At 38.0% G+C, this 20,656-nt stretch overlaps 1 protein-coding gene across 26 annotated transcripts in view; it reads right to left on the bottom strand.

Annotated features, from left to right (window-relative positions):
• Positions 1-20,656, bottom strand: part of NEB (nebulin) — a 194,936-nt gene that overhangs the window by 58,690 nt on the left and 115,590 nt on the right. For all 26 annotated transcript variants that reach the window (XM_030579866.1, XM_030579881.1, XM_030579874.1 and 23 more), the window contains 24 exons: positions 20,392-20,595; positions 20,085-20,189; positions 18,568-18,675; positions 17,505-17,816; positions 15,003-15,206; positions 14,655-14,759; positions 13,966-14,070; positions 13,557-13,868; positions 11,865-11,969; positions 11,501-11,599; positions 10,750-10,851; positions 10,414-10,521; positions 8,807-9,118; positions 8,535-8,639; positions 8,345-8,449; positions 7,708-7,812; positions 6,604-6,711; positions 6,388-6,501; positions 3,801-3,998; positions 2,687-2,791; positions 2,066-2,170; positions 1,869-1,973; positions 1,381-1,488; positions 297-410 (listed from right to left, as the gene is read on the bottom strand). In XM_030579866.1, the coding sequence (XP_030435726.1) occupies positions 297-410; positions 1,381-1,488; positions 1,869-1,973; positions 2,066-2,170; positions 2,687-2,791; positions 3,801-3,998; positions 6,388-6,501; positions 6,604-6,711; positions 7,708-7,812; positions 8,345-8,449; positions 8,535-8,639; positions 8,807-9,118; positions 10,414-10,521; positions 10,750-10,851; positions 11,501-11,599; positions 11,865-11,969; positions 13,557-13,868; positions 13,966-14,070; positions 14,655-14,759; positions 15,003-15,206; positions 17,505-17,816; positions 18,568-18,675; positions 20,085-20,189; positions 20,392-20,595 (3,453 nt within the window). The remainder of the gene's footprint in view (positions 1-296; positions 411-1,380; positions 1,489-1,868; positions 1,974-2,065; positions 2,171-2,686; positions 2,792-3,800; positions 3,999-6,387; positions 6,502-6,603; positions 6,712-7,707; positions 7,813-8,344; positions 8,450-8,534; positions 8,640-8,806; positions 9,119-10,413; positions 10,522-10,749; positions 10,852-11,500; positions 11,600-11,864; positions 11,970-13,556; positions 13,869-13,965; positions 14,071-14,654; positions 14,760-15,002; positions 15,207-17,504; positions 17,817-18,567; positions 18,676-20,084; positions 20,190-20,391; positions 20,596-20,656) is intronic.

Raw genomic sequence — 20,656 nt, 5'->3', positions numbered from 1 at the left:
ATTTTAAATTGTTGATTTTCTTATGCAATAGAAGTTAGAACAAACATTTTCATGTTATAAGTAGGTTCCTTAACATGGTAGTTTTTGTAGGGTAGACTTTGTTCTACAGATACACTACCAAAGGCTTAGCCACAAAAGAAAATGTAGCAAAACAAACACAAACATATTTCTATACATATTGGAGAAAGTTTAGTAAATATCAATAGTTGCCAAACATATTTAAATATGAAATCTTGATTAATGTATGTGGATGCTTTGACTATCAGGAGAACTTAAATTTTAAAAAAGATACTTACATCAATGTTAAACTTGCCAACTCTAAGGCATCTTGCTGTGTTGGGATCATCTTCAACACTTCTGGGTAGAGTGTAAAGTGCTTTAAACTTATCATATTCCTCCCGATACTTGACCTAAGCAGAGACAAGGAGATAAAATGATATCCTCCAGTAACACAACTACATTTTTAGAGCCAAATTCACTGGTGACTGAACTGGGCACAACTCCTTTGAGGTCAGTGGAGACTGAAAGCAGTTCAGGGCAAGATCTTGTCTTCTGTCTTGTTAAGTGTATCTATGATGCCATATAGATAATTATAGCTTCCAGATAAATTTTGTAAAATAGCAGGAATAAACGAATTTATTAATTTATTATAGGAAAATAACTCCAGTTCTATATTTCCAGAGGTCAATATAAAAATGTTCAGGAAGGGAACTATCTTTTATGGGTCTCAGTTCAGCAAAGCATGTGCATGAATCCATCCATATTCAGCAAAGCACTTAAGCACATGTGTAACTTCAAGCACATGTTTAAGTACTTTGTTGCATAGATTGCTGACTGAGGACCATCTAGCACATTTCTTGTATAGTGATCGTCAGGAAGAGTTTTCCAACAGTACTGCATATCATTAATTTTGCTCATCAAAAGATGAATCATAGAAATATGTCTTTAGTTGAACCTGTATGGTTAAATCTACCACATGTAACAGTATCTCAAATTCAAATCTAGCCAGAGGTTTAAATCCTATTGTCTTATATCTAAAAATTGGAAGTATAAAAAGCAAAGAAGTTGCTGAAAGCAAACTTTGGCTAGGGATATAAGAAGACAATCTTTTATTGAAGTATTTGGTAGAAAGTTTGAGCAGGCTCTTGTTTCGAGCAAGAACCAAGTTGTGGTCAATAGATAATAGGCTACCAGGGAAGAAGGAATTACCTTCATGAATCACTGCATACCTATTCATAGACACACATTTGAAATAAAAATAAATAGTAATTTAAAATTTTTGTACAGCTCTACTATGTAAATGCAAAGCAGAAAAGGGCTTTATTGCTAGCATTAATGAGCTGCAAAGATAGAGAAGCTTAAAACATTATGTTCACTTACAATACTAGCATTATGCTTCAGTTCTTTGGCACGAGACAGAGAGACGGAATCAGAGGACATTTTGTAACCAGTGGCTTTCACTTTATCCCAGGCTTCCTTGTACAGGTTCTGAGTGGGAATACAAAGATCTCTGAATATGCTTTTCAAAACTCTTACGTAACACACAGTATAGGAAGACAAACAAAATAATTTGTATCTTAACTTAAACCCCTGCAGACCTCTGAACTCTTACTCAAGCCCAATAGACTGAAGGTTGGTTCAGAATAATCACCCACCAGGCACAAAAGCTCACTCCATAAGTGACAAAAGCCAGCTGTTCATCCACTGGGGCCCAGTCTCCTGCAAGAATTGGTCCCCAATTGTGCTTTGATGCATGGAATCAGCTTATCAATACACTGTATTTTGCCTAGCATATGGAACTAAGGAGTTTGAAAAAACAAAATCAAATCCAGCTCCTTGAAAGAAACAAACCCGTTTAAACCACTCACATTGCTAAAAAGATGTTTCAGATTTTGGGTTCTTTCGTGATCCACTGTTTCCACCACAGTTGTATATTTGTCCTTAATTTTGTGATAATTTTCTTTATATTTCACCTTTAAGAAAGATACAGTGATTAATTCACTGTGTTTTAACTATCTGTGGGAATGAGGGAAAGTTTCTGGATGGAAAAAGGGGAATGACTCACCTCACTAGCATGGATGCCGCTCTGGACCGCAGTAACATAAAGCGGTGTATCGGTAACAGCACTGTAGTTCTGCAAATTCTCTTTTCCTGCAGCTGTGTATTTCAGCTAAGAAAACACAGACAAAAAGTGTCCTAAGAATAACTAGACCTGCTTCCCTATCAACTTCATCATGTTTTCCAGGTCCATCAGCCATCTATTCCCTTTGTTAAAAAAGGCCTCTATACTGTATATTATAATATTTATTCAAAAATGTTAACAGCAAGAAGTCTTGGGAGCTGACCACTCCACATGAAGAAATTTCAGCAGTGGAAAGTCCACATCTAAGCAGACCAATCTCGTAATCTTCAGACTAAAATAAACTTGCTTGTTCAAACTCTGTTAAACTGCTATACTTTCCAGTTCCCTTTGGTTCTCTGCTTTTCTCAATAACAAGAGGAAATAATGATGTCTCTATCAGATAAGCCTGGAAGACTACATTGCATTTTTTTAATTTGGCTGATCTAAAGCATATTGTACAGCATCAAGCCCTGCTCTCAGCTATGGTGGTCTAAACCCCAAGTAATGTAAATGAAATAAAAATGTGGCCCACTATCTCTTCTTATTTGAGGAAGATTTGCTTACTTGGCTTTGGAGATCATATGATTTCTTAGCATGCAGGATTTGTGGGGTGTCCCAGACATAGCATCCAAGTCCTTTCAGCCAATTTAAGTCATCTTTATACACAACCTGTAAAGAAGAAAAACTGAATCAGTTCCCAGAAAATGTGCATCCTACCTGAAAGGTGGTAATTGCATCTTCCCTATACCAACTCAATGTCTCCTACATAGCAAGGCAGAGTGCTACTCAAGGCTGTGACGCAGTCTTATTCACTGATCAAAATCAGTTTTGAAAGTTTATAGCTGAGAATGAAGAAAAGTGTTCAAATATCACAGCTCGTCTTTGTTATTTTCAGCTTTTTCTCCAGGAATTTATATGAGAAGTAAAAGCAGAACAAAGTGGCAACCCACAGCATGTAGAGTCAGATTATTCAGATGTAATCAGACCTTCTTGGGTAAAAAGGACCATTTTATATTGATTTAATAGTACAATTGTATGGTCAGCTAAGCCAGTGCATTCCAACCTGTTTGGTCAGTTGTACCAGTGTACTAGACTTTGATCTCTGTCTTTGGTGCAGCACCAAAAGGTGGCAGGGCACAGGTAAACCACTTTTGCACTCTTTTATTCCAGGAGCTTCTGGGAGCTGTTTTGGCCCCGTTGTAAGTGAGAGCATTCCAAAGGGAGCGTTATAATGCCTGAGGATCACTGCAGTGCTGCAGTGCTTTGACCACATCTTGTAATCCCAACATGCCTCCTACACCAACCCTAGTCGTTAGAAGCTACTGGCATGCTTGGGCAAGTCAGATTTGTATGTCTCTGTACGACCTTACCCAAAGCTCACTGAAGGCAATAGGAAAAAAAAACAAATGTGGACTCCAGTGGACTTGGATTAGGCCTGTAAATTTTAACCTTTTTTCCAATTTTCAAACCAAATAATAAATAACAAGCTCAGAAAAATCCTTTGAGAAATTGTTTAAAGCCCCCCTGAACATTATGGCTGATTCAATTAAATGATGTTATTAAGCAATTTGGAAGCAATTATTAATTTCACAAATATAACTACTTTTTTTTTTAAAGGTAATTTAGCCAGAAGGCTATGAAGCTACCCGAACTTGGAATGACTAAACAGGGTACATACATCACTCAAAATCTCCTGGGCTTTCTTGGCCAGAACAACATCATTTTCTTCAGGTGAACAATTCCACTGGTGGAGGTAGGTTCGGTACTCAAGATCACTGAGGATATATTGACACTTTTTAGCCAACAGGTGATTCAACATGTCACTTGGAATATGGACGTTTGCCTTGGTGTCCTCATAATTCTTTCTGTAGGCCAACTGGAAAGGAAGTATGGGGGACAGGGGAGAGAGTAAAAATGTGTATTTTTCAGGCACAGTTCTGACTAGAAACAGAGCTATATCACAGGGTCTAATCCAGCACCTTTTCAACTCAATTACAAACTCCCATTGACTGCAGTGGGATCAGGACTGAGCCTATAATGCTGAAGAAATATTTATTAAATTAAAATGTTTAAAATTAATTCTACTGGAGTGCTATAAGAGAAGGAGTGGCCCTTGTCCTGTTAGATTCACACAGCTGGTTAAAAAATGCATGAGACTTTGAGGTACAGTAACTCCTCATTTAATGTTGTAGCTATGTTCCTGAAAAACGCAACTTTAAGTGGAACGATGTTAAGCGAATCCAATTTCCCCATAGGAATTAATGTAAAGGGCGGGGGGTTAGGTTCCAGGGAATTTTTTTTCGCCAGACAAAAGACTCCCTCTCTCTCTATATATAATATGTGTGTGTGTGTGTGTGTATACATATACATAGATACACACACAGCATAAGTTTTAAACAAACACTTTAATACTGTACACAACAAGGGTGATTGTGAAGCTTGGTTGAGGTGGTGAAGTCAGAGGGTGGAAGAGGGAGGAATTTCCCAGGGAATGCCTTACTGCTAAATGAGGAACTAGCACTTGGCTGAGCCCTCAAGGATTAACATGCTGTTGTTAATCTAGCCTCATGCTCTACAAGGCAGCACGAATAGAGAGAGGGGAGACAGGGACATACACCATGTGTGAGAGAGACACATGCATTGCCTCTTTCAGTATGCTGACCCTACTCTTAAGTACATTGCCTTTTAAAGTAGATCAGCAAGTTGAGATAGCAAGTGCTACCAGCAAGCTCCCTCTGTCCTAGGCTTTATCATGTCCCCCTTCCCTTCTCTGTGGAGATAAGGTACAGGAGTGGGGGAAGAGGACACCCTGACATTAGGCCCTCCTTCTCCCCATCTCCTCTGCACAGCAAGCAGAAAGTTCCCAGGAGCAACTCCAAGGCAGAGGGCAGGAGCAGCACACGGCAATGGGGCAGGGACAGCTGAACTGCCAGGCAATTGCTAGCACAGGGAACTTACAGGAGTGGAGAGCTGATGGGGGGCTGCTGGTTCACCCTGGTTCCAAGCAGGGCCAGTTCCAGCTTTTCTGCTGCCTGAAGCAGTGAACCGGTGTGTGTGGGGGAGAAGACGATCAGCAGCTTTTTGGCGGCAGTTCAGTCATGCCGCTCCATTCTTCGGCAGCAAGTCCTTCGCTCTCTCTCTTTCTCTTTGGCGGCACTTCGGCGGCAGCTCAAAGAGGAAGAGAGGGACTGAGGGACCTGCTGCCGAATTGCTGCAGAAGACCCAGATGTGCCACCCCTTTCCATTGGCCGCCCCAAGCACCTGCTTTCTTCGCTGGTGCCTGGAGCTGGCCCGGGTTCCCAGCTCCCACCAGCTAGCTCAAACAGGCTGCTCTTCCTGCATGCAGTGAACAAAGCAGGCAGCTGCCAAACAATGTTATAAGGGAGCTTTGAGCAACTTTAAACGAGCATGTTCCCTAATTGGACTCATAGACTCATAGACTTTAAGGTCAGAAGGGACCAATGTGATCATCTAGTCTGACCTCCTGCACAAAGCAGGCCACAGAACCCTACCCATTGTTCAGCAACGTAACAATGAAACAACGTTAACTGGGACGACTAAGTAATGAGTTACTGTAAAAGCAGTCCTAAACTCCAGCTACCACTTTTAATCTACGAAGCTGGAAAACAACATTTCTTGTGAGTAAGAGCACTGTTTTCTGGGGATGGGTCCGACACAGCCCCAGCCACTCCTTGCAGGGTAAGAGGAAGTCCCATCCTCTTCTGCCTCCAGCCCAGCCGGGACTACCAGCTGATCCTGGCTCAGGGTAGGAGCCACTGGCTGGGGTGTCCCCAGCCCCGTGGTGATTTACCTCTCCGCCAGCTGCTCTGGGTGCCTAAAACATTGTACATTCGCTTCTAGGAAGTGATGTGTGACTTCTTTTGCAGCTTCCCTTTGCTTTGCTGTCAGAAACTCATTTTCTGCAGGGAAGCAAAGAAATCTGAGCGGGACTTTAACTCTGCGCATTCTCCTAGGAGTAGATGGGAAACAGTAAAAGCTTATGTTTTTTCTATTCTAATGTATCTAATCTTTCATTACCTCTCCTTTTAGTTTCCTAGTTTCATATATAATTGTTTATCCCCAGCTAAACACCTATGGCTCAGAAAAAGATATGCCAATATAAAATAATGTTTTGATTTCATCAATACAGTAGTATTAGCTAAATGTTAAATCTTAAATGCCTTTTATGTGCAAATCCCTCATGGGAGGGTTGTAGGATCAGAGTTAGGCACACACTAAATATGGAAAAGAGAAAAAACCCTCACCGCACTCCTTAGTTTTTGGAAAGCTAGAGAATGAACAACACTGGGGAATTCGGAGATATGCTTCCCAGCCAGGTAATGGCCCTTCTGCTTCTCATAGAACTCTTTGTATTTAAGCTGCAAAACATTCACATGGAAATTGTTGAGATCATTAAAATAAGCAATGCCCATACAAAAAAAAGATGTGTGGGATATAATTAAAAGAAGATTCATACTAACCTCACTGTTAATATAATCAGCATGCTTAGCTCCAACGATAGGGATGTACTCTGGAGGCAAAGTATAGCCTATGGCCTTACCAGTTTCCCATGAATGCTTATATCGTTTCTAGTCAAAGAAAACATATGTAAGTTTTGATTAAACGTACAGCATATTTTTCAGTAAACATACCACACTGGCAAAATATGTAGCATCAGCTTCTTCCCTTCTTACTGAGTAGTACCTTACTCCAAAAACAGCCCCACTGAAGTCAGAGGGATCACTCACCAAGAAAGGTGTTTTTCAGTGTGAATAATGGATCAGAATCTCAGTCCCAATACAACAAAGCACTTGAGCACAAGCTTAATTTTGTTTTCATACTTGAATAACACTGCTTTCCTCATTTGGGGCTCTGGCCTCTAATATTGATATCCCCCTTTCATAATTTAAATAGGAAGCCTGGTATTAAAGCACTACCTGGAACTGGAAAAGATTTATATCCAGACGTATGCCTCACAAACATGCAAACCTGCCAAGTCCTATTATTAGTATTTATTTATGATAGCCTCACTACGTGGCAAGTGTTTTCCAGACAGATGTTTAACATATCTTAAATACTATAAATATAATTTAGGGCTTTACTCATATCAATGAGCAGTTACTGACCCCAGCAGGTATAGCTACTCACCCATTAAAGTTAATGGGACTACTCACATGGGTAACTGCTCAACTATGTGAATAAAGGGTTCACAATTTGGCCTTTAAGCAGTAAATAAAACTAAGTTTAATCAGTAATATATCCAGATATTTCACAAAATCTAAAACATTTTTCGACATGCAAAATATTTAGAATAATAATACATATAGCCAGTGTAGAACACTTTTCATCAGTAGATCTCAAAGCACTCTACAAAGGAAGGTAAGTACCATTATCCCTACTTTATAGATGGGACACAGAAGGGAAGTTACTCGCACAAGATAACTCAGAAGGCCAGTAGGAGAGCCTGTAACGGAACTCAGGTCTCCTTAGTCCTAGTCCAGTGTGCTATCCACTGGGAAATTACAGTTAACATTAATATATAATATAAGTTTAGTCAATTAGACATGCCGTTTACCAAATCTTACATCACTATAGAGCTTAGACATCTCTCTGGTGTGGTTCAATGCTGGAGTGTCATCAGAACCAATGAAATGGCCTCTATCAAGGTTAAATGTTTCTTTGTATTTCAGCTAAAGAAGAAAACAAAGACTGTGTTAATGACTTACAGGAAATGAATTTGTTGATTGGTCCGCTTATGAGAAACAGGCATTTACACCCATTTGCACTACCTTATCTGAATTATGTTATCTAGTGCATATCAGTCATTCTGGGACCTAGGCAAGTATCATCATAATGGTTCATCAAAAATTTCATACATTACTCTAACGATATGAAAACTCTTGATCTGCAGAAATATTTTAGTAGGTGTTCTATAAATTAAGCCAGTGTACTATACTGGCTTCACCCAGAACAGGACTAATTTTTTTTTAATAATTTAAGCAAAATGTATAGAGACTATGATTATTGGAGATCTTAAATTTTCTTTAAAAATGCAAAATGTAATGATACAGTAATATTGTGTTGCTCACTTATTTAACACTTTTACCAAACAAAACTGCAGCATTCATATATTAACTATAAACCCCATCCTAGCAGTAATAATCAAACCATCTAATAATTTTGCTAATACATTATTACAGTTTCCAAAAAAAAAATGCTTACATCACTCTGATTGACAGAGTTGATCTTTGCCAAAACAATGTCTGGAGTATCAACCACACTTGTGAAATGGGAATAGTTATCCAGGGCTTCTTTCGTATAGGCTCTCTGCAAAAAGAGATGACAAAATCTTCTTAAATACCATGCACTGGAAATAGGAGGGAAATCTGTATTTGTGAAAACTTTCACTGACCTTATCTATTAACTCTTGGGCTTTCTTAACTTTCCTATGTTCCACTGAATCCAAAGGCATCCACCCACAACCCCGGATCCATTCCAGATCAGATTTATAGATATTCTGAAAACATGAAAACAAATGCAAAGAAATATACATATTATATAGACAAATGCATGAATTAAACTAAAGAGAAATCTTTCGTTTTTTTAAGCTTACGTGGTACAGGCCATGTACATAAACTCGCAAAGAATCAAAATCATGTAATATAAATAAGGGAAATCACTTACATCACTCTGTAGATCATAGGCCTTCCTTGCCTGGATGCAATCATTCTGGTCAGGGTGACACGTCCATTCGTGTAGGTATTGCCGATAATCAATATCACTGACCAATGTCTGGCATTCCTTGGCCGCCAAGACTGATATCATATCCGCAGGAATGTTAATATTGGACTTTGATTTGTGATAAGCTGATTTGTACAATCTGTCATTCTGGATCTTGCCTGCATGCTCAAACCACACCAGCTTGGGATCATCTCTCATACTGGGAACACCAACATAGTGACCTCTGTGATTAACATACTCAGCTTTATATTGCAGCTGGCAAGGGGGGAGAAAAAATATTTAAATATCAGCACTGAATACTGAACTGAACACAACTAAACCTGTCTCTTCTCTTTCTACCCTGTAAAATCTATGTTTTCTTCAACATCAGGAATAAATGGAACTCTATTATATAGGCAATGTGCTGCTAACTACATTTCAATTTTCAGGGCATTCCAGTATACATATACTATAGGATGAGGTGAGGGATAATGTTAGGATATATATTCCTTCCTCTTTAATGGCAATGCTACTATCCAGCTTAATTTTCTGCCATGTTTTAAACGGGGGATACAGCAACTTCTTCAGCACAACTAGAACACTTTGCAATTACTTTGCTCACATTTGCATATAACCATAGCTTTGCAAATAGTTTGAAAAAAAGAATTTGAAAATTGCATCAATAGTTTGCCAAGATGTATTTAAAATTCTACTCTAAGCAATGTTACTTCTTTTATTTAGAAATGTGCATATTCAGCTATCGACAAGCAATCACATAATATATTCAGTATGTATTTTATGCCAAAATACTTGTGGTGTATTTGATCTTACACATTGTTCATGACAAAGTCTCTTATACTCCTAAAGATGGTCAACAGAATTCCACCTACTGCACTACAGGAAAGGGTGTATGGGGAAAAGGACAGCATCTCTTTAAGGGACAGCTTGGAATCTACAACCTGGAGATCATCACGGAGGCTCTTCCCTGAGGGGTTCAATTATATAAAGAAGAACAAGAAGAAGAGCAGGAGGGAGAGAGGAGAAGCCAGACAGACTGTAGTTGGTGGCAGTTGCTCTCTCAGATACTAGGAGACAAGCCTAACCTGACTCGGAGAATTGGGTGAGGATTGTAAGTTTGGAGAACCTAAATCCAGGGCCTGACGAACTGTTTACTAGATGCGACCATTGTGTCTGATTAATGTGTGTCAGCTTCTCCTTGCCCTGGACTGAATCTCCTGCTGCTCTACTTGGAGAAATTAAGGTGGGGGAACACCTGAAGGCCCTCACCTTTACACACTATCAGAGCTTTTGCTATTCTCTCGGGCCAGATTCTGTAAATGTATCAGAACCTGGACCTTAGCCAGCAATACCCCTATATTAAATAAAACAAGGTTGATACCAGAGACAGCTAGAGGGCAGTGGCCTGGAGAAGATCACTGAAACAAAGCTAGGGTTTGGCTCCCACTGAAGCCTTTTGAATATAAATTGTTGAGGTTGCGGGTTTGCAGGTTTGCCGGGCCCCAAGTAGTCTCCTGCTGAAGTCATGCGATTACTTAAAAAAACATCCTTACCTCACTTTGGACATCACCAGAGTGCTTAGCATGACGAAGCTGCACAGCATCAGGAGGTAAAAGATAACCAGTAGATTTAACTTTTTCCCAGCTTTCCTTGTATAGGTTCTGTAGGAAATAAAACATGAAAGAAAGTTAAAACCAAGAATAAAACCACTATAACCATCACTCCTTCTGTGGGTATGTGACCATATACAATATTAGAAGCTGAGATTCTGACTCCAGGACATTCTTAGAAAGTCAATCGGTTCAAATATTATACATTCTCCCTAGTAAGTTATTAATGTGACTACAAATTGTCAGATGATCAAGTATTTCCTGGTGGTGAACACATACCTGGTTAAGAATTCTGGCTGCCTCTCGGGCCATTTCTTGCTGTGGCGTGTCTGTTAGAGTATAATTTGACTTGATGGCATTCCAGTCTTGGTGGTATTTAATCTGCAAAAAAAGATTTATGGAATAAATGCATTGTAAGGTCATCACAACATTTAGAAAATGTAACATCAAGACCACAATTATATATATGAAATGATTTATAAGGATTATTATTGTCGACATTTTCAGGGCCAAATTCACACAAGACACCCAACTACACAGAGAGACATTAAAGAATGGAGGAAGTTATGTATTAAAGGCAACTCCAGGATCATGGTACAAAGCCATGTACCTTTGGAGGCCTGTTCCAATTTGTACTGGTGCAGGAAATAAAAAGCTGATATTGGCCTGTTCTCTTCCAGTGGGAGACACATTGAATAAAAGGTGCATGCTCTCATGGATAGAAGGGCGGGTCATGTCATGCCCACCGGCCAACTCCTCATATGCTGGCCTTCTGTCCTGGCTGGTGAAGGGACTGTTGAGTGCCTCATATTGGAAAGTTCACAATGGTTGGGAGGGATCACTCTTCCTTAGAAACCAGTCCCTTTCAGCACAAAGTAGGTGGATGAGTTCAGCAATACTCATATCAGTCCCACAAATTCAAGGAATCCACAGGCATTGGGCCAGAATGAGGTCTAGATTAGTTTTTTCCTTTTAAAGACAAAGTTTTACAGATACATTTAATAGCCCAAAAATAAACCAATATACTTACATCACTCCGAATTTCACCACTTTGTTTTGCCGTGATATAATCAACCCTGTCAGCCACTGGAGTAAACTTGAGAGTTTCAGCTTTTGTGCGGTACTTTCTCTGTAAAAGGGCAAAACAATGGAATTATAATTGTATTACAGTACCTTCTACCCAAACAAAACAATTCCATCTAAAAAGTGAAAAAGAAAAGCTACATGGAAGACCAGAATTAATTTACAAGCCAATGCAAGACAAATATAGTGGAAAGATCCAGCTTTTTATTGCAAAAATTACAATAAAAGTAAAATGTTGATGCATTTGCAAATTACAAATACCTGCAGTTATAAACACACATGAATATTTAACACTTATACTTGATAATTACCTCATTCAGGAGATCTTGGACATGCTTGACATGATTGATTCCAACAGAGTCATTTGGCATCCACCCAATTCCACGTAGCCATTCCAAATCAGATTTGTAAACAGCCTGCGGAGACAAAACAGAATCAATGTCTTTAGTTTGAGTTTTCTGCCCAACACGGTTAGTTTCATAAATAACAGGTCTGATCCTGCTCATCTTTCACGTCCACTGATTTTCAGGTGAACATTATTGGGCTTAATATCAATGTGATCTCTAAGTTCACCATATTTTAAACATGGCATTAAATCTGGTAAGTACCCTATATACTCGTTCATAAGGTGAATATTTTTGGTAAAAAAGTGACACAAAGAGTGGGGGTCATCTTATAAAAGGGTCTACACCAAAGTTTGTTGATTTTAAACTCTATGGAATCATTGAATTGAATATCTAATACATTGTCGTTTTGTTTACCTGGAGCATCGGCAGGCATGGAGCCCCTCAGTTCCTAGTGGCCACGGTTTACTATTCCCAGCCAATGGGAGCTGCGGGAAGCAGCGCCATTGGCTGGGAATGGTGAACCGCTGCCACAGGGAGCTGAGGGGCTCCATGTGTGTGAACACTCCAGGTAAACAAAACTTCCAGGCTCACTAACGGCTTACCCTAACAGGCCAGGAGCCAAAGTCTGCCAATCCCTGAAATATATGGTAGGCTTATGAAAGGGTCATACAGTTTCTGCTATTTTTACCTATCCATCTTAGAGGGTCGGCTTATAAACGAACAGACTAATGAACAAGTACATATGGTAATTAAGTTATACCAAGTTCAATAATCTATTTCACCAACTACTTATATGTAGTGTTCTTTAATAGTGTTCTGTCTTTTACCATTCAAACCAGAGAAACTAAATATTGACCATCTGTACCCTAAACATGTTTTTATTGTAAAAACTTAATTCATATGAGATCAGTAGAGTTTGTTATTAGATGGCTTTAAATGTCTAGACACTGGATGTCTATGGCACCAAAGGAATGCATGTAATGACCAATAAATGCACAAGATTAAGTGTATTCCCTTAGTTTATACATTCCAATTTGTAACAGTAATATGGCACCCTAGGTAGAAATAAAGACAATTTCAAAGCAACTCTTGTATTTCTCAAATGGTAAACATCTTTCTGCCTTTGCATTTATACACTATAAGGCCATCTGATACATGCTATTGCTATGCTTGCCCAGCAATGATTTAGTTTTTTGTCTTACTGCTTAATTATTGTATGTAGTGTAGTTGTAGCCATGTTGGTCCCAAGATATTGGAGAAGTGGCTCGAAAAGCTTGTTTCTCTCACCAACAGAAGTTGGCCCAATAAAAGATATTACCTTGCCCTTTCATTTTAAAATTAATGCATTTATATTTACAGAATTACAACCTGTGACCCAATGTTTATCTCATGTATTGTGCTTGTCTGAACTTGAATGTAAGATCTTTTATGGACCCCGTCTTTTAGTTTGTTTGATAGAGAGCTATATATACTGTATTTATGTGCTACAGTAGTAACAATAATGGCTTAAAGTTATATATCTACTAATAAAAGGCCCAATCTAACTCCAACTCAGTTCAGTAGAAAAATTTCTGTTGCCTTCAGTTAGAGCTGGAGTAGACCTATACAGAGAAGGCAATATTATAGAAGATAAAACATGAATATTTGTTAACTCACATCACTCTGCAGTTGATAGGCTTTCTTAGCCTGTATGACATCATTCTGATCTGGCAAACATGTCCACCGATGCAAGTAATTACGGTAATCAATATCACTGACCAAAGTCTGACATTTTTTGGCAGCCACAATGGGAAGCATATCCACTGGTATACTGCACTTTGTCTTCCACTTCTGAAAGTGTTTCCTGTATTCTAGGTCACTATGAAGCTTGGCTGCATGCAGGGCCCATCGTATTTTGTTATCTTCTCTTGCAGTTGGAGTCCCAACATAGTGTCCTCTCTGCGTCTCGTGATCTAATTTGTATTTATACTGGATACAGAGCAAAGACCACCGTGTAAATTACTAATATTTCTGAGGCTTTAGAAATGGATGTGAAGATCTAGAAGTGCTCTCTTTCTATACTTACATCACTGGCAATTTCTCTGGAGGCTTTGGCTGATTTAATTGGGATGGCATCTGCCCTAAAATCACAGCTCATCTTCACTTCATTCCAAGCTTCTTTATATAGTTTCTGTGAAGACAAAAAATTGGCCCATCATTTTTCTAGTACTCTTACATTTGCAATCAGCGAAACAATTGTGCATTTAAAGTAGTCACATTAAAAAAAAATCACTGTCACTTATTCTTGTGCATTGTTCAGCCAAGTTCTGATGTAAATGAAGTCTCCTGTTCCTTTACTGCAAATACAATGCGGTGCTTCCAGTACTCTGAAGGTATAGCTTAAGGAACTGCAATCAGAACTGAACTAAAGTGAGTTTGTAAAGATTTAGGAGAAGTTTGTAAGTCCTAGCAATTTTCCTATTTCAATAAAATGTCTGGCTTCAATAATGCATTATATTGCCAGTATTTAATGTGATAGCAGGAAATTATCATGGGTAGCATTGTTAGTAGCTATTACTTAAACATTCAAAAAATTGTTTAAATACTATAAAAATTATATTCATAATGGGGGGATGTTCAAAGCATCACATAAGGACTGAACCTGTGACTCTCCCACTGACTTCAGTGGGTATTCACACGGCTAAATTATGTGTTTTGAAAATACTTTAGAATCTTAAAATTCAAAAGATACAGAAATCCTATAGATATACTTACGTTGCTAACATGAATAGCATTTGCCCTGGCTAGGTTGATTTCTGGTGTGTCTGGCATCACATGGATCGTAGTCTTGGCCTTGTCCCAAGCTTCTCTGTATTTGGACTATGAAAATAAAAAATTGTGAGATTATATATATTGTAAATATGCCAGTCCTTTTCTATAACGTCACAGCACAGTGGGCCAAAAGTCCACCCAGAATTATGAACACTAAAAGTCTAAATTTTTGGAATGCTTCTAAGGTTAACTTAAAATATAAATAACTAGTTTAACATTTTAGCAGCGAGGTTTTCTTTAATTATATATTGCACTGAAATAATTTTATATTATAAGCATGAAGTAACATACGAGGCTGATTTGCACAGCATTAGTCTTAGCAAGGAGAACGTCTGGAGTGTCAACAATATTGGTGTATTTCAAACTTTCTACGGGTGTGCGGTACATCTTTTCACTCAGGATGTCCTGGGCATTCTTCACTCTCTTCACTTCCACAGAGCCACTTGGCATCCATCCAATGCCACGCAGCCATTCCAGGTCAGATTTATATAAGGCCTATGACAGATAAGGTCAGAGAGGAACATAACTGTCATAAGTAATACCTTCATTATTTTAATCCATACTAAATAATGTAGATAGGAAAATACTAAACACTCTAGAGCTGGAGACAGAACTCCCTTTTATTGACTTTTATTTAAAGTTAATTTATACTATTGACAGGGTTGATTGGTTTAAACCAAAGTGATTTAAATCATTGATTTTAAATCACCAAGTGGAAAACCTCAATTTAAATAATCGATTTGAATCAACTTTTCCATTTGTCTTTCAACTATTTTCTAAAGAAAGGTACATTCTCATTAACTGATAGAACCATTCAAACATGTTGATTTACAACTAAATAGAGCCTTTACACTAGATTTGGAACTTCTTTTAGCTACCTACAAGGGTACACTATAACTAGATACATTTATTTAAGCAGTTGTATATTAATATTTTCAGATTCTTATACATTTTACATTTTTAGTATGTTAGAAAATGATGAATGAAATGTTGCTTGATTACTAGATAATTAACTTTTTGCTCATGATTTGTGTCGAGCTGCATTAGAATGGTAACTGGAATTTAATTAAACATAAAAAAACATATAAAATGTATTTTTACTCAACAAAACCTTAAATGTCATATAAATAACATTTTCTTATCAAAATATGTTTCATATTTATAACTAAATGATTTATTAAACAGAGGAATCAGTTTAATTCACTGACTGCAGTTGATTACTTCAGGTCAGCCTGGGAAAATATTCAAATATGTCTGGGTGCCCTACAGGATCAAGTCTTTAATACACTACATGACCTCTTGTGCCATATTTATAAAGCTTGACCTCAAAATTTAGATACGTTCCCCCTGATTATTTCTTTATACAAAAAAGTAGCCTTTAGCTCACAGGTTTTGATAGCGTTTCATGGATTCAGCATATTCATTATTTATATAAATGTTTTAAGAGATTACAAGACGTTTAGGCCTTAATATATTTTGTATCAAATTCAGATTTAATTTTAAACAGGTTTATTTTTAAAATAATAAATCTACTATAATTTAAACAAAAAAATCCAATTTAAATTTTAAAAAAATCATTTAAAAAAAAATCATTGATTTTTATTGACCCTTTTCAGTGCAATATACCAAATGCAAGAATCAGAATTTGTGTAGTTTGCTTCCCAGGTAAACATGTAGTTAGAATCCTGGGCAGAAACTGCCTCTGAGAAGAGGGGTTTTGTCATGTCTCTCTCAAGTGACCATATGCTGTATGACTGATGAGCTTATCTAGAGGGAAAGCCATCAAAATGGAAGGTCTATGAAGGTGGTCACTGAAGTAAAAAGATACTCAAAGAATCCTCCCCTCAATATGTTCATAACTTAGCTTTGAACAATCACCATAATAATTTACCAGCCCAGCTGCAAAAACTACTTTCCCACCTATTAGCCTACTATTGGATGAAAAGGAATAAACTAATGATGTTTGCAGAATAGAGGGCCTGGAGCCAGCCAACATAACCTTAAAAGTGGCTGAGGAGTGAGTGGAGCCAGATAGGAGATGTATTGATCCAGATTCCAGAATATGCTGATTTGAAATGTAAACCTCACCTGGGGTAAAATATTCCCTTTGGTGCAGCTACTCACACATACATTGAGGGTATACCCTGCACTCCCCATGCTCATAAAGAGAATCAGTCACATTATTTCCATGATTTTGTGGATGGCAAATTCAAGCAAGAGAGATAAATTGATTTGTGGACTTATCACACAGCAGGGCCAGACCTGGAACCCAGCAACAATGACTCCTAATTTCTTATGCACACTCCTTGCTTTCTTAAAATGGACATTCTGAAAGTAGATATTATCTGGACTGATAACAGATGCTGCATTGGCATCATGATCCCTCTGTAATAAAGAGTTCATTGATGATACATAATTGCTAAGGCACAAAAGAAATGCTTCAAAGAAAGCATACAAATCCTTCTCAGTTTTCACACCACATTCCCCTACATATAGGCACAAACTCAGTAGAAATTTACTAATGAGTAAAAAGCACAACAGTGTTACCAAGGCAACTGTTCAAGTATGTTCAAAGTCACCACAAATAAGCACTGTGGGAATTCACAGCTAGGACCCACATTTGGGGGGAAAAAAATGAATACAACCACTGAAGAGCTGGTGAAGGAAGGAGAAACTGCAGAAAGCGTTGGGGTGATTATCATCATGTCACCGTGATGTGCCTACAGAGCCTTATATCTCAACAGTTACTAACGGAGCATCCCCAACTTGTACATACTGTACACTCCTACTTACATCACTTTGTAGATCATAGGCCTTCCTTGCCTGGATCACATCATTCTGATCTGGCAGACATGTCCACTGGTGCAAATACTGACGGTAGTCAACATCACTCGCTAATAATTGGCCTTCCTTGGCTGCATAGACAGACACCATATCAACTGGTATGTTGATCTTAGCCTTTGAACTGTGATAAGCCTTCTTGTACTCTCTGTCATTCTGCATCCTCATTACATGTGCAGCCCATGACAATTTGGGATCTTCCTTTGCAGTTCGGCATCCAATATAGTGGCCTTTCTGTTTCTCATGGGTTTCCTTGTATTTGTACTAATAAACATAGAAAGTAAAACATTAGCAGAAACAGTCGTAAATTGCAAGTCTACATGTTCTAAAGCAACTAGTGTTTATGTTTGTCCAGCTTGGGAAGGGATTTTAAAGGGTACTAGATCAGCACTTCTGAAATTCAGGTCCACTGTCCAGTGTCTCATGCTGGGCCCCCCAAAAACTGATTCTCCAAATCACCAACAACTCTGGGAAATGTGGTCCATCTATCTTAACAGTTTAAAACCATGATAAAAGAAAAATACTTCAGAAGTCCCTCACTAGTTACAATACACAGATATTCCAATTGCTTGGTAAGGTTTATAAGCAATGCTACATTTTAGATTTGAACAGATAACATGAAAGCAGTAATGACAAAAATAACATCCTTGAATTCTGTATTGGAAGCAGCAGAAATAGAGTCTGTGCTTCAATTACTGAAAATGTTTGGTGGCTAAATGTTACAGTGTATTGCAAAATAGCTCTCTGAACCTACTTTGATACCACATATACAAAATACAATGTTCAGTTATCATTAATATTTTACCAGTAGCAAACTTTAAGTTCCATTAGAAAGAGAGGGTCAAGACAGGATTTAAAATAATGCAAATATACAAGATAGCGTGCTGTTCAGATATGAGTACACAACAGCTTTGAACTGAGCTTAGCTAGCTACACAGCTGTCTGCTGTGTTTGATACGAGGATGAATGTCCATGGCCTTTCATAGAAATGAAAGGGAGGGAACAGAGATTGTACCTCACTCGCAATATCTCTGGAAGCTCTGGCATGTTTGATAGAAATGGCATCAGCTTTTAAGTCATAATCTTTCATCTTGGCATCTTCCCAAGCTTGCTGATAATGTTTCTGTCATCAAAATCAGAGATACAATTTTAGAATTCATTTTTCTCATAAATCATATTTTCCCTAGATTTATAGCATGGATGTTTTCATTTGATCCTTAACAGTTATGTGGGTTACAAAAATTATTCCTCTCTCTTTAACTGATAATTCATGCATACGTGTCACGATTAATTATATAGATTCCACACCTGTACTCTGATCCACAGAGTCATGTGCCCATTTGCAGTCCCACTGACTTCAGTGAGACTCTATAGGTAGAAGGATACCCCCACACATAGCATATTGCAGGAATGTGGTCATAGATGCAGCATATCAGATACATTCACACTGTGAGTCTGGTTCAAAACCTACTGAAGTAATGAAAGATTCTCATTTTCTTCAATGGTTTTTGGATTATGCGTTGTATTAGTCTCACAGAGAAGTCACTGATCAATAACCTCTTTAGAAGTTTTGCTGTATTTATAGACTCACAGACTTTAAGGCCAAAAGGAGGCATCATGATCATCTAGTCTGACCTCCTGCACATGGCAGGCGACAGTATGTCACCCACTCACTCCTGCAATAGGCCCACAACTGCTGGCACTTCTGCTGAAAACTTAACATTTAATATGATCTTATAAAGTAATGCAAGCAATATTAAAAGATTTAAAATATCACTTTGAAACAATAATCAAGGAAGTTGAAAATAAAAACCATGTAAGAATAATGTCAGGTGTCCAAATGAGGCTGCAAGAAGCAACAATATTCAAAGGAACTTAATTAGTATATAACATGGAAACAAAAGCTTGAAGTGTTCTCCCATTCTTCCATAGATAGACAATTTTCTGGGCCTCCAAGCCCAAGAATGTCATTGATTTTTTCTTCATGGTAGGTTGGCCTAAAATATCTTGGTCAAACCCATAAGTTCCCCTTTGGAAGTTGTCATAAAGAGGACAATTTATGCAAGACCAATGTGCTTATCTTTATGGATACTATTTTGTTTTCCTTATCTACACATGGTGTATTAAACCAGACAAAGATTATTATGCCTCTAGGCTCTATATGAAAATAATAGATAGACAGGCAACAAGTACATGTTTTAGCTCTTGGACCAGAATCCTTGCCAGAGTAAGCTGGTGAACCTCCATTGGCTTAAAAAAAATGGTGAGAGAGGACAGAACACGCGGACTCCAGATTAATGAATCTGGCCCATTGTGCTCATTAACCATGTATTATGACTAAACAAATCATAATTCTTTATCTACATTGTAAAATAAAAAACAATTCAAAAAATAAAATTAGTATATCTATACTTATGTCAGAACCAGGCAGTTCATAATAAGAGTTCTAAAATAGGGCAGGCTAAAAACTACAGCTGCATATGACAATGTTCATTTCAATAACACTACGTATTTTTTACTTAAACATCTTACATTGCTAACGTTCAGAGCATTGATTTTAGACTGCAGCATGACAGGCGTGTCAGCAGGAAGGGTGAACTGTGTCTTCTCTTTATCCCAGATTTTACGATAGAGAGGCTAATGAGACAGTAAAGACAGCATTATTCAATTACAGTGTGAAAGATGCTGTATTATATTATTTTCAAATTAATTGATCTCATGGTATAAGATAGAATATATGTTATTGTTCTCTTTTGAAGTGTTTTTAACACAACAGAAAGATCCACAAAAATATCAGTGTGAATATAGAAAATATACGGTTATATAAGGGCCATCTTACCTCACTGATCTGCAGAGCATTGATTTTAGCCAAGACAACTGGTGGGGGGTCAACTACGCTGGTAAATTTCAATTCGTCTGGCCGCAGCCGATACAATCTGTCATTCACAAGCTCCTGAGCTTTCTTCACTCTAGTCACATCCACACAGCCTTGGGTCAACCAGCCAGTGCCACGCAGCCATTCCAGGTCTGACTTGTACACATTCTACAAACAAAATTGTTCTGTTAGTTATATAGGGCAAGAATGGGAGTTTATTGTCAGTGCC

Source organism: Gopherus evgoodei, chromosome 11 (assembly GCF_007399415.2).
Source record: "Gopherus evgoodei ecotype Sinaloan lineage chromosome 11, rGopEvg1_v1.p, whole genome shotgun sequence".
NCBI lineage: Eukaryota > Metazoa > Chordata > Testudines > Testudinidae > Gopherus > Gopherus evgoodei.
Note: the sequence above shows the minus strand (reverse complement) of the source record. Positions and strands in the feature narration are given on the sequence as shown.